The sequence below is a fragment of the Somniosus microcephalus genome, chromosome 14, assembly GCF_052327205.1.
Source record: "Somniosus microcephalus isolate GS21.2 chromosome 14, FLI_Smic_1.0, whole genome shotgun sequence".
Taxonomy (NCBI): Eukaryota; Metazoa; Chordata; class Chondrichthyes; order Squaliformes; family Somniosidae; genus Somniosus; species Somniosus microcephalus.
In genome coordinates this window covers 86,684,529-86,698,747 of record NC_141000.1, presented here as the reverse complement: position 1 = coordinate 86,698,747, position 14,219 = coordinate 86,684,529, and the positions used below count along the sequence as shown (strand labels likewise).

Below are 14,219 nucleotides of genomic sequence, written 5' to 3'. Positions count from 1 at the left end.
GTGGAGAAAGATGGATTTTTTGTGTTCAGTGAAAATTTTTTTGAGTACTAAATGGGGGTTGTAGGATCATACAAGCTCTATCCCAAAGCAAAATACAAATGTTAACATTCGCCTAATGCAGATACCAAAGATTTGTTTCTTCTTTGCAACCTTAGAATTGTGTATTAAATGCAATTACCCAGCAGGCATTAGTCTAACCTCAGTAATTCCAAAGCTTAGATGTATATTTTGGTATATTTCTGGGATAAAAGGTTTTTTTTGTTGTCAAATCCTTGTTCGTTTCAGTGTATTGCTCTTAAGTCATGGCATGAGATAAAAAATTAAATCGTCTTACTTGGTAGTTTAAGATATAGTATTTTTGTATGTTTTGGGTGTGTCTTTGTGTGTGAGAACATAACTGTTTTTCACTGCCTAGTTGTTCATAGTTTTAAAAGTGTACATATTATCCAATTTTGGACGTCCGCAGGCTTATATTCTTTAGATGTGTTATTTATTGGAAGGTTTTTTTAAAAAAAAGTTTTTCAATAGGCAGTATTCCTTTCTTATATATAAAAAAAAGTATATCTACATAATGGCATTGAAAATTAAATCAATTAAAAAAATATATATCCAGCTTATTCACAACAAAATAATTCAAATAGGAATGCATGAATCCCAAAATTTCCAACCAGACCAATATACAATGTGGTTATAGGTGCCTACTGTTGACATATATTAAATATAAAATTCTAGAAAATGGGCGATGTTTTTTGCCTTTTTCAGCATCTTGCATTACTCATTTTGGTTCAGGGTATTCCTTCCTTCCTTCCTTCTCGCCCTCTGGTCCTGGACTGCCAGTGAGCCTCCTTTAAAGAAGAAGCTAAACTGTTAACTTTCATGCAGGTTGTTCAGTGGGTAGCTGGCAGAATGAAGAGTCCAAATAAATCTGTTGTTCAGTATTTCCACGTGACCACATCACGAATGTAAACATTCCTAAGGAATGAACCTAATTGGTTGCATCTGATCACATTTGAACTTGTTTAAATCAGGAATTATGGGAACTAAAGCAAAAGACAGCTTTTGCTGGCCTAAAATGATATGTAGATATGATTTTTGGTGGTCTTTTACTGTATTCTGTGTATGAATTCTGTAGATGACCAAGAAAAAAGGGATACTGTTGCCAATGAGTAAATGTCATGATTTATTAACTCAGTATGTCTGAATGAAGATGTGCAGCAACTCAGCGAGTGTAACTGTAAGGTTTTCAACTGCATTGAGCTACCCCCTCGTGCATGGTGTATTTCTTGTACAATAAGACTGCAGCACAGGTAACCTGCGGACGTCCCTGTATCCAGTGCACCTTAATGCAGTACCATAGTTGAGTGTGTTCACATATACGCTGACAATTTTTAATGTAAACTTCTGATAGATGGTTACAAATGTCGGACCTTTACCAGTGCAAATGTCGCAAAAAACAGTAGCTAATGTGTAATGACAGCATCTTAGTGTTGAGGATTCAAGTCAACTTTAGGTTTACTGTAATTAGTCCTTAAAGATGCCTCGGTTTGTTTTCTTTGCATAAGCTGCTAGTTCTGCTTTCACATTTTGTACTACTTGTTATTACTTCTTGGTAGGACTGGGATAACAGCCCTGTTTCAAAAAGCCCTACACTGAAATTCAGTTGGCAGCAACTCAAACGCTGAAGGGAAACTTCCAAAATGGTATCCTGAAGGGCTTGTTGCTCTGGGGCAAGATGCAATTCTCCTAAAATAAACACACAAAATTTCAACAGTAACCATAAACAAAAGCTGTTGCTATTAAGGCAGTTGAAATTGGTGATATTTTAGAATGCTGCCTTCAAAGAGATCCAATAGACACTCAACCTTATGACTATAATTTGCATAAACAATTGTGGTAAAAAATCTGTTTGCCAGACTCTTTGTCACTTTCATCAAGATAGCCTTTTTTCAGCAATTTGACTAGGTTTAAAAAAATAGATTTTGTAAAAACATCAATATTTAATGAAAGGGAGATGATGCAGGATACTGCAAAAAATCAGTGTTCTTGTGGACGATTACATTCTTGCTGTCCAGTTTCCCAGATTTATCAATTGGTAATTGAGCAATACTAGTTATAAACCTGTTTAATTACAGAACAATTGCACTGAATGTGGTCTGTATATTTTTGAATCAGTCTAACACAAATTCAGAACTCGGTAATAAAGACAACTACCTGTGATGTTCTTCTGGATGCATGGCTTGAAGCTTTTCCAAAAAGATCAAAACCTTGATCTGTGACTGAAAACGTCTAGCCTTGATGAACTGCAAGAGAGATTGCAACTAATTTGTAACAGCATTGCTCCGCATTAAGTAGTAGCATTGCTCTCCATGAAAACAAATGTACCAAACTTTTAAGGATTCTCCTAAATGTGTGAAAATGTTGACATAGAGCCACCTCGAAGGTGCTGGCCACATTAAACAACCTTGTATGCTGCTTGTAATTTGCAGGCTGCTTAATGAAGACCCCTTTACTACCCTTTTACTCTTTATGGAAAATAAGCAGTTCTTGATAAAACATTATACTGAATTGGAGAGTTTATTACAGAAGTAGAATGACAAGGTATGAAATAAGAGGAATTAACCTATCTATTAAACTAAAAAATTTCTAGCGTTTTTGCTGTTGGGTTTGTAAAGAGATCCAGTTATTCCATTTACCAAATCGATGTGCAAGTGAGGTTTTACATAGCTATTTAAGTAATAGTTTATAATTCTAAATCTTGTTCCTTATTTAATGTTATGTGAGATATTCATACAAAGTGGCTGCTCAAGATTTCCAGTTTGATTCAAAACAGTTGTTTGACAGATAGGCCTTTATAAATTATTCCAGTTTCACCATATTATTGGATACATAATTTGACCCTGTGTTGACACGCTGTGTTTAGGCAACCATTCTAATTGCCCAGAAAATGTTGTGTTCTGATGACCAGGATCTCCCGTGTTCTGATGATCAGGATCTCCCGTGTTCTGATGATCAGGACCTCCCTTGTCCTTTCATCAACTACAGATTGGAGCAGTCTGCCCCATTGTCAATTGGCATGATCTCAAAATGCTTGGCCCCTGAATAGTTTGATTTATTACCGGGCTACTTTTTATGATTGCCCCAAACCACTGATCTGAATATTTCCCCATCTAGTTGAGAGGTCTTCATTGTATTTGTAAACTGATCTTGAAGAGAAGTGGTTTTTATTGGTGAAAAATAATTACAGTTCCCAAGAAAAGTTTGCCTATTACCAGTGATTTGAAAATAAACCCAACAGAATAATGCTGACATGGTACACAATGTTAAAATGGACCACTAATTAGTAATTTGCAGAACTAACACAACTTGTTTAAAGGGTTTAGGGTACAACACTAGCAAGTTTAACTAGTTTACAAGCAAAAGTATTTCCAAGATGCGATTAGGTAATAAAGTTTAAAATTCTCCATCCATAAATCTAGTGTACGTAAATATGAAAAAAATGCCTTTGCCATTTATTTGTACTACAGTGCCTATAAATGAACATCAATGTCAGTTGGCTAGTAGCAACCTTATAAATAAACAATTAATCACCAAGGTATAGCTGGAAGAAGGGCAGTATTGCCTAATCTAAGTTAAACTGTATATTAGCTATCGTGACCATTCAATATTTTGACTTGGTCAATTGACCATTTCATTTAAAATGACTAAGAAAAAAGTTTGGCAGGAGCAGTAAAAATAGTGTGAATATGAAAGAAGCAAAATGATGAAAAATTTTAAGTAACTATTTTACCCCATTTATATCAACAAGTTGCAGCCATCAAGGTCCATACAGTTTTTTAACCCTGATCCTCACTGGGATTCAGAATTTTTACATCACAGGATGGTATGTCTTCTATTACTAATGCAGCAGTTTCAGTTTAACTCGTATTCAGTTGTGCAACATTTTACTGTGAATTTTTTTAATACAATAGATGGCATGATCTTTTTGAAGAGTGGTAATGGAAAGTTTAAAATGGCTCTAGCCTTTGAGGTTAGAAGCAGGAATGCGACATTATGTTGTGTGTAAAGTATTTCCAACAATAAACTGGTGTGAATGCACACTTCATTGTAATTGTATACTGACACATTGCAACAGTAAGGCATTATTGTTAAGCATTGATTTGTATATTGCTGTGTACTGGTATAACCATATGAACTTACAATGTACAGTATCATTTCTGGCTCATGATGAACTCAATTAGAAGTGCAAAGATTAACCTTTGGGAAACTGTAAGAACTAAACTGTCAGGATATTAAATTTTACACTTTGACAAATTTAGTTATTTGATTTCATTTGGTGTTTTTGCTTATTCCTGGTACTAAATATTCTGCCCCGTTTAGTGTTAGTTTTTCTCAGTATTTCATTCATGAATGACGTAGCTACACATTTGCAGATCATTTCAGTTGTGTGTCTTTTTTAATTGTGTATTCAATCCTTTAACACATTTGTATAAATTTAACTGGAACCACTGAATTGAACCTCAATGATTAAGGGGCCTTTAGTATACTACTGATCACGTTGGGAAAATATCTTTGTGGAAAAATATTTTTGACAAATTTAGTCGGGAATTTCTGGGAAATTGCTTATTCTTTAGGGGGGCTCAACATTTTGAATAGTTGCTGAATCAACATCAGTATTTGGGATCAGTGTTAACTTTGAAGCAATTGATTGTCTTTTAAGGTGTCAGAAGTAGGAAGTTACTTCCAACACTTAAAATTTAGTAGTCTGTTACAGATGATCATATCATCAACAAAATAGCTATGTGGTTGTAGAATTTAATTTAAAATTCAGTACTCTGTTGGATGGGAACAAAAATATAGCTAACTTGTTTATGATAACCCTACAGTTAGTTGGATGACTAATTTAGGTAGGGAGTTGAAGGTGGTGAAAGATTTATATACTTCAAAAGGGCAAAATATTGGTTTTATATCTACAGAAGTAAAAAATTGCCAAATTCTAACTAGGAATCAATAACCAAGCTTTTACAGATTTTATCTACTTTTTCAACTTACTAATTTTCAAATTACCAGCTGTGTTTTTCTCTAGTCAATGAACTAAACCTCTGCAGGTTGAGAATGATCCTGCCTCCCTAACATGGAATGCTGTAGCATGCTTCATTCAGAAAACTGGTTCATGAAATTTGCATTAGTAGATAAATCATCAGCCAATTATATAGGTAGAAGCTTGAACTGGAACTAACAACTTGTATCGGGAGTTTCAACACAAGAGCCAGAAAAACAAACTCATCTAAATTAGCAGATGACAACTATAACTGAGCACAATTTTTCAATGCTTTCCAATCAAGATGTGAAAACAGCATCCCTTGAATTTAAGATTTAAAAAAAAGTTTGACTTAGATGATTGCACATATCTCTGATTTTACATGATGCTGCCTGGTTTTAGGGTCATGTTAAATGGCTACTAGTCTGGTCTGCTGTACATTGGATAAATATTTGAACTTTAAGGTGTTAATTTATTCCCCACCCCTTTAATTTAAAAATATCTATTCAAACTAAAGCCTATTTTTTCTAATTTATTATGAAACCAGATACACAGTGATAAGTATTCTTGATAATTGAGAACTGCTCAGTTGTATTAGAAATGCAAATTTAACAATATTGCTTCTGTCTGCATTAAGGTACTCTTTGGTTTTTAACTTTCCTTTTCAAAATAATTTCCATTGTATAGTGAGTCATTGCAGATAAAGCCGTCTTCAATAACTGCCATGAAAGAATTCCATTGCAGCTAGATTTTTTTGTATTGTAATGTGGTCATTTTATCTAATCATTTTGTATTCATTTTTGTAATGGCGTCTTGGTTCATTAAAATTCTGACTTAAAATGCTGATGGGAAACTTAGTTATTTTCTGCTTACCTTTGCAGTCCATTCTTTTGAAGTATACAACCATTGAGTACTTGACCTTTTTTGATGGTTAATCTTAAACAATGTGTGTTAATCATCTAAGAAAAACACATACCTTGTGTCTCCAGTCTGTTGTATTTAATTTTAAATTATAGTTGAAATAGCACCTAAGCAGCACCATGTACAACAATCCATCAGCAACCTCTTTCTCCGCACCTGACCTCAATTGTTATATTTATGGCCCAGTCCCAATTTGTGCTACAGTATCAGGTATTGCGTGCATCAAGTAGGTGACTTTTTGTATTGGTCGGCATGGTAAATTATTATCTCCATTCACACTGAATACCATAACATGTGCCCAATATTGCCATATTGATGTATTTCTCAAAAGTGCAGGGGTCACTGGTGGCTGCCCTTTCGAACCAGAAGCCCTAGGAAGATGTGAATGTGGCAAGGATACCAATTGTACACAGCATCTTGACTGTGTAGCCTGCTGAGATATGGGTATGTATGCAATACAATGAAAAACTTGTCCCATTGTCTGAAGGCTTGGCAGGGCAAGCAGTAAATGCACAACAGGTTGACAGCTACACTTAGTAGCATGTGCTATATACCTGGTGCGTGCTACTATTAATTAGTCTTATTACTGTGCCAGATTATTTAAAGTGTGTCAACTTCTTCTGCATCTATTTCCGAGTTCTGTAGTAACTTTGGACAGCGTTCAGTCTGGTTGCCACCTTCTGCTAGATGTGCACTGATATCCGTTGGAGAAAGTGCCCTGGGGGGGGACCCCATCGGCAAGCTTTCTTGCACCCAGTTCATTAAGTAGAATATCAATTTAACCTGCCATCAAACTGGTTGGGGCCAGCACCAATTCTGCTATTTACTCTGTTTCATACCTCATGCTGTCTTTGAACCACTCACATCTGTTCTTCCTTCCACTGCCCCCCGGTAGCATTTGCAAATGCTAAAAACTGTTGTGAATATTTTTGAGCCTTAAAATAGGCTCCAAAAATATTGTCTCCCTATATGAGGCCATTTGTCTTTACGTTTGAGCAGCAGCCCATCATGTTCAGCAAACTCCCTTTATTATGGTCCCTCTGCAAGGCTCAAACTGCATAGGGAGCATATGTAAATTATTAAAATTAACTGACCCCACCAAATCTGCTGAACTCTCTCCAGTTGGGTAAGTATGTCACATGCACAACAATCCTAAGGTCATTTCTTCCCTCTGTTACTGAACAGGATTAAATGGCTGCATTCTCTTGAGATTACAGAATCAGTCCTTATGTTCCAAAGAATGATTGTGCTTATAGCTGTTCTACTATTCCATCTTTAACTCACTGCAGTAAATTATTTTAAAATTTCACTGCAATGAATTCTCGTGATGCATATTTCATATTGCAAAATTATTGGAATCCCGACTATCCTTTTCCCATCATTTAAAGATTTTTTCTTTAGATTGACAATTGCAGAAGACAGCCATGGGCAATTTGTGTTGGCTGGACTAGTGCTAGGTGATGACAAGTATTGATGCCACCACACTCTTCCCATGATGAATAAGATGTATGTGCCACTCCTATTATAAGGCTTTTCTTTATTATTGTATCTCTGTTTATAAGGCTACGAAGGCCTGGTGCTCATCTTGTTTCCTGTTTTACATTTTATGCTGTTATAGGACGCTCAGTACACCTTGTCATAACAAACTAACTGGTTGGCTTTTGCTGGCTGCGTTACAAGGAGTGATTACTTATACCAACTAATGGACTGTTTCCCTTCTCATTCTTACAGGAGATGAAGAGCCAGGCCAGAAACCCGCCACTTCAACGCCATCAAGATTATATTGTTTAAATCTTGCCTATTACAGAATTTGTGCTATTCAGTGTAAATGTGTTGGTTTATAATGCACATTCTTAGAATAATACATTCTTGGCTCATGGTCAATTTACCATCGTCACTCTTAACAGTTCTCAAACTTTCATCTATTTTGATGTAATTATGTCAATTAATTGGAAAGACTGTTGGGCTTCACTGAAAAATAAATTCTCCGAATGACGCACTGTCCTTGGGACTAAAGAATCAAAGGATTATTAATATTCAAATCAATCTTGATAACTAGCATCTTTTAATACAGAAAAGTTGACAGGCATTATAGAAAACATAACATTAAATACATAAAAATGTGTAAAATGAACAATGACTACAAATTTCTTTAAGCAACAGCAAAAGAAAATTAAGCAAGAAATAGAATCATCTTTCTAAATCAGTTAGGCCCAGATTCAAAATAAGTTAACAAATCGCACCCTGGAGTGCTGCTTCAAATTGTAACAATTAGACAGGGCGTTTCATTTCTTGAGAATGAAAATTGGCTGTTAATTTCACCTTTTGTAGGCGTTCAAGTTGTCCATTCATTTAAAAGAAACAACTAATCTCACCACTTTCCTGGATCTGTCTATGCATAAATGTAATTATGAATAGTTCATTGGTTTGTTCATGGATGTATATCTTTACAAATATCTTTTTACAGAGTATTCAAAATGTTGTGCTCAGATTATGATGGATTTAGTCTGATTGCTGCAATTATTAGTAGTAAACAAAGGAAGCTGCTTTATAAAGCAACCAGGACCTTATTTTCAGAATGCAAAACAAAAAATGCCTAATACAGGGCATTAAGGTAATTAGTAGTAGCTGTAGTTGAGTCAGTTACTTCTGACTTGCTGATATACTATCTTTAAAAATGTCCCCCAGAAACAGAATCTTACAGCACAGAAGGGGGCCATTCGGCCCATCGTGCCTGTGGCAGCTCTCTGAAAGACTATCCAATTAGTCCCACTTCCCTGCTCTTTCCCCATAGCCCTGCAAATTTTTTCTTTTCAGGTATATATCCAGTTACCTTTTGAAAGTTACTATTGAATCTGCGTCCACCACCCTTTCAGGTAGTGCATTTCAGATCATCATAACTCGCTGCGTTAAAAAGTGACTATCACACATGAGCTAAGTAGCCATTGCATTTCCTGTATTTATGCAGTGGCTATTGAATGCATAGGCAGCAACTACAAAATTTGGCCAAAGATCCCTTGAGTGGCAGAAAGTACTGATACGATACAAAGGCACACAAGCCTGAAAAGCTCTTGGGTGATTACAAAGGCTTTATTTCATTGAACTAGGTTTTATTCCATATCCTTTTTCTGCATGTTTGAATATTCCTGATAATTTATCATCTAATTTTAAATAAATACATATTCCTTAAAAAAATGGATATATAAAAAAAGTTACTTTGCAAGCCAAATTCAAAGCCTAAATGTTGAACAGTGGAGGGAATTAAAATGAACTCAGAAGATTTTATCCTGGCTATAAACTTATTGCCACAGTTCTTTTAGCCCCAAATGAATGCCTATACAGTTGAAAACCGAGCAATGCTGAAGTCACTGTTCTGCTTAGCACCATGTAATGGTGACCCATTTTGTATCTAGCTATGCTGAGGTATATAGGACTTTTGATAAATTTTGTTTTGCCCCTCAACCCAAGTAGTTTACTTTCTGTTGCAACCAAGAAAAGCGAGACCATCTGCATGGTAACATCATCCTATCTTGCACAACACTTTCTAAAATCCTATTTTCAGACAATATCACTGCAACTCATACAATACCCCACTGAAGTAAATTAATTCAATTGCTGGTTAGAAAAATGTTTACAACTAAAAAGATCTTGTTACTTTGCATTTATATAGTAGTATGTACATAGTTCCTTATCTGTATAATTGCTGTTTTAATTCTCAAATAATCCAAAAATGCCTGTTCAGATTGGATTTCAACTGGTTTTCATAATTGGATTGAAAACCCTAATTCTGCTTCGATGCTGTCTCTTTCCATTTTGCACTGTTCGAAGCTATTTATCTTTATCTTTCTAAATGCATATTTCCATTTGGGTATATTTGTTACCTTTAAATATTTTCAGCTCCAGTATAGCACAGCATTTCATTATGTCCTATGCAAAAATGCAACAAAAAATGTAATTGTTTCAAACATTCGTGTAGGCTCAGCCTACTTTTCTCTTATTACTTGAAAAGTCCCAACCAATACAATATGATCTACAGAGGTGGATAAGCTTGCCGGTGTTGGCACAGATACTATAGAATACTTATTTTACAGTGATTTTTTTTTAGATAATGCAAATTTAAGAAAAGATTGGATTTTGCAATTAAATAACACTGTTGGGAACAATTTCCAGATTAGCATTAACTTTTATACTGGTGGAATTGAGTTAATCCTAAAGGTTTTCCACTGTTGTCTTGGTATTGCAATATCAATCTCAGAATCTCAGCGACGAGGGGGTGGAGGCACAGCTGGTAATGGCTGCATTTGCAGTTGGTCGTATGTGTCTTGTGTAGCCGCACTCAGTCCCTGCAAAATAATTCCACCAAAATTGTTAGGTAATTGTGTGTATCAAAGGGAAATACTTTCTTCTAAATACATTTTTCTCTACAGTGATAATTCCATGATGCCCTTAAGGAAACCCATGCTTGCAGAGAATACGGGTCAGAGACACTATAGCCCTGATTTTCCCCCGTGCAATCCCTGTGGCCATGTCACTCCACCATGAGCACGGGATCACGGAAATTTACTTTGTTTAAGGTGTTTGTATTTTTAATCCTCCGTAATATAGGTGGGAGATAGGGAGGGATTAAAAGTTTTCAGGTTTGAATCCCAGTGGAATAGGTTTCCTAGGCAACCAATCACATAAGAATGTGTCCATTTTTACCAGGTTTTGTGTATATGCTACCTACAACAATTTATATACTGCCTTTAACATAGTAAAACGTCTCAAGGCGCTTCACAGGAGCATTATTAAACAAAATTTGACATTGAGCCATATAAGAAGACATTGGGACAGATGGCCAAAAGCTTGTTCAAAGAGGGAGGTTTTAAGGAGTGTCGTAAAGGAGGAAAGCGAGGTGGAGCGGTTTATGCAGGGAATTCCAGAGCTTAGGACCTAGGCAGCTGAAGGCACGGCTGCAAAAAGGTGGATCAATTAAAATCGGGGATGCGCAAGAAGCCAGAATTGGAAGAGCGCAGAGATTTCTTAGGGTTGGAGGAGGTTACAGAGATAGGGAGGGACAAGGCCATGGAGGGACTTGAAAACAGTGATGAAAATTTTAAAATTGAGATGTTGCCGGGAGCCAACGTAGGTCAGCAAGCAGAGGTGATGGGCAAACCGGATTTGGTATGAGTTATGATACGGGCAGCAGAGTTTTGGATGAGCTCAAGTTTGTCGGGTGGAAGACGGGAGGCCGACATACTGGCTTGCATATCACTCGTACGTCTTTTTCAGAAGACAGCAATTCTAATCATTTCTTTCCTACCTGGTAAATGTCATTCCCTCCCTTGCCTCTTCGTTTCTGTTGGGTGGGAAAAAAAAATACAAGTTGGCTTATTCCTAAAACACGTGTTTATCAGGTGCATAGCTTACTGTCTATGCTAAATTTCACGTGAACACATTTAAAGATGGGTTTCCCAAGTCCTTGCTCATATGTGGCACCTTGCATGTCATGAACATGCATCAGCAAATCAGACTGAGGTGAGCTCGGCACAGGCAAGGTCCTTGGAAAATCTACCCTTAAGTGTTTATTGTAATAGTATCCCACAACGTAATTCCAGGATGTTTCTACTTGGGGTATCTTTACAGACAGCATAAACATTGACAGTGGTATACGTGCACATCATATGAAAACTACACCATCTGCACTGGAGACAATGATCTGTATACCATTTGTACTGGAGATGTAGATCATTCAGATGTGCAATATTTATCCAGTTGGTGTGATAGGCTAGACAAATTAAAACTCCTCTTTGCCACCAAAACAATAATTTGTTCTCTCCAAACTCAGCCCTTCTGCTTTGATGGGTATACAACTTACTCAGTTTATAACACATATACACAAAGGCATTGATGGTGAGACATACAGCATCATAGAATCATAGAAATTTACAGCACAGAAGGAGGCCATTCGGCCCATCTTGTCCGTGCCGGCCGACCGACAAAGAGCTATCCACCCTAATCCCACTTTCCAGCACTTGGTCCATAGCCTTGTAGGTTATGGCACTTCAAGTGCATATCCAAGTACTTCTTAAATGTGATGTTCTTTGCCTCTACCACCCTTTTAGGCAGTGAGTTACAGACCCCCACCACCCTCCAGGTGAAAACATTTCTCCTCCAATCCCCTCTAAACTTCCGACCAATTACTTTAAATCTATGCCCCCTGGTTATTGACCCTTCTGCTAAGGGAAATAGTTCCTCTCTATCTAGGCCCCTCATAATTTTATACACCTCAATTAGGTCTCCTCTCAGCCTCCTCTGTTCCAAAGAAAACAACCCCAGCCTCTCCAATATTTTCTCATAGCTAAAATTCTCCAGTCCAGGCAACATCCTCGTAAATCTCCTCTGTACCCTTTCTAGCACAATCACACCTTTCCTGTAATGTGGTGACCAGAACTGTATGCAGTATTCCAGCTCAGGCCTAACTAGTGTTTTACACAGTTCAAGCATAACCTCCCTGCTCTTATATTCTATGCCTCGGCTAATAAAGGCAAGTATCCCGTATGCCTTTTTAACCACCTTATCTACCTGTCCTGCTACCTTCAGGGATCTGTGGACATGCACTCCAAGGTCCCTCTGTTCCTCTGCACTTCTCAGTGTCCTACCATTTATTGTGTATTCCCTTGCCTTGTTCGCCCTCCCCAAATGCATTACCTCGCACTTGTCTGGATTGAATTCCATTTGCCACTGTTCTGCCCACCTGATCAGTCCATTGATATCTTCCTGCAGTCTGCAGCTTCTTCAATATCCACCGCACGGCCAATTTTTGTATCATCTGCAAACTTCTTAATTATACCCCTACATTCAAATCTAAATCATTGATATATATCACAAAAAGCAAGGGACCTTGTACTGAGCCCTGCAGAACCCCACTGGAAACAGCCTTCCAGTCACAAAAACACCCATCGACCACAACCCTTCCTACTTCTGAGCCAATTTTGGATCCAACTTGCTACTTTGCCTTGTATCCCATGGGCTTTTACTTTTGTGACCAGTCTGCCATGTGGGACCTTATCAAAAGCCTTGTTAAAATCCATATACACTACATCAAATGCACAACCCTCATCGACCCTCCTTGTTACCGCCACAAAAAATTCGATCAGGTTAGTCAGACACGACCTCCCCTTAACAAATCCATGCTGACTGTCCTTGATTAATCTGTGTCTTTCTAAATGAAGATTTATCCTGTCCCTCAGAATTTATTCCAATAATTTTCCCACCACCGAGGTTAGGCTGACTGGCCTGTAATTACTCAGTCTATCCCTTTCTCCCTTTTTAAACAACGATACCACATTAACAGTCCTCTGGCTCCACACCTGTAGCCAGAGAGGATTGGAAAATGATGGTCAGAGCCTCTGCTATTTCCTCTTCTCTTAACAGTCTGGGATACATTTCATCCGGACCTGGGGATTTATCCACTTTCAAAGATGCTAAACCCCTTAATACTTTTTCACTGTTTATTTCATCTAATATTTCACACTCCTCCCCCCTGATTGCAATGCCTGCATCGTGTCTCTTGTGAACACAGTCATAAAGTATTCATTTAAGAACCATGCCCACGTCTTCTGCCTCCACACACAGATTACCTCCATGGTCTCTAATAGGCCCTACTCGTTCTTTAGTTATCCTCTTGCTCTTAATGTATTTATAAAACATATGGGTTTTCCTTGATTTTACCTGCCAATATTTTTTCATGCTCTTTGCTTTCCTAATTTCCTTTTTAATTTCAACCCTGCACTTTCTATACTCTAGGTTTTCTATGGTATTGAGCACTCGGTAACTCATAAGCCTCCCTTTTTTTCTTTATCCTACCTTGTATGCCCCTTGATATCCAGGGAGCTCTGGATTTGTTAGTCCCACCCTTTTCCTTTAAGGGAACATACTTGCACTGAGCCGTCAGACATGGTACTGGACATATCCTTTATATACTGAATATACAAGTGAAAAGTTGTAATTTATAATTGGATACGGTTCTCTCCAGGAAGTTACAGTAATCCGTTGATGGAGCAGTCCATGCTCAACATACCTGCTGAGTTGGTTTCAGTTCGCCGTACGGCTCACTTCTGTTCTTGGGATTCAGTTTCTGCAAACAAAATTATTTTTGACCTTTTGAGTTAAAATGCAGTTCACTTGCAAATGAATTTAGCAGTCAATGCTGTTCTATAAACAACCATTAAGAGATGTGCAAAAGAAGCACAAGCTGGTTCTGCAGAATTTCATCCTT

General features: G+C 37.3%; 1 protein-coding gene across 3 annotated transcripts in view; it reads right to left on the bottom strand.

Annotated features, from left to right (window-relative positions):
• Nucleotides 1–7,995: 7,995 nt before the first annotated feature.
• Nucleotides 7,996–14,219, bottom strand: part of cd247 (CD247 molecule) — a 154,683-nt gene continuing 148,459 nt past the window's right edge. For all 3 annotated transcript variants that reach the window (XM_086006871.1, XM_086006872.1, XM_086006873.1), the window contains exons 6-8: nucleotides 14,022–14,078; nucleotides 11,262–11,297; nucleotides 7,996–10,302 (exon numbers count right to left, since the gene is read on the bottom strand). In XM_086006871.1, the coding sequence (XP_085862997.1) occupies nucleotides 10,219–10,302; nucleotides 11,262–11,297; nucleotides 14,022–14,078 (177 nt within the window). In that variant the 3' untranslated portion in view covers nucleotides 7,996–10,218. The remainder of the gene's footprint in view (nucleotides 10,303–11,261; nucleotides 11,298–14,021; nucleotides 14,079–14,219) is intronic.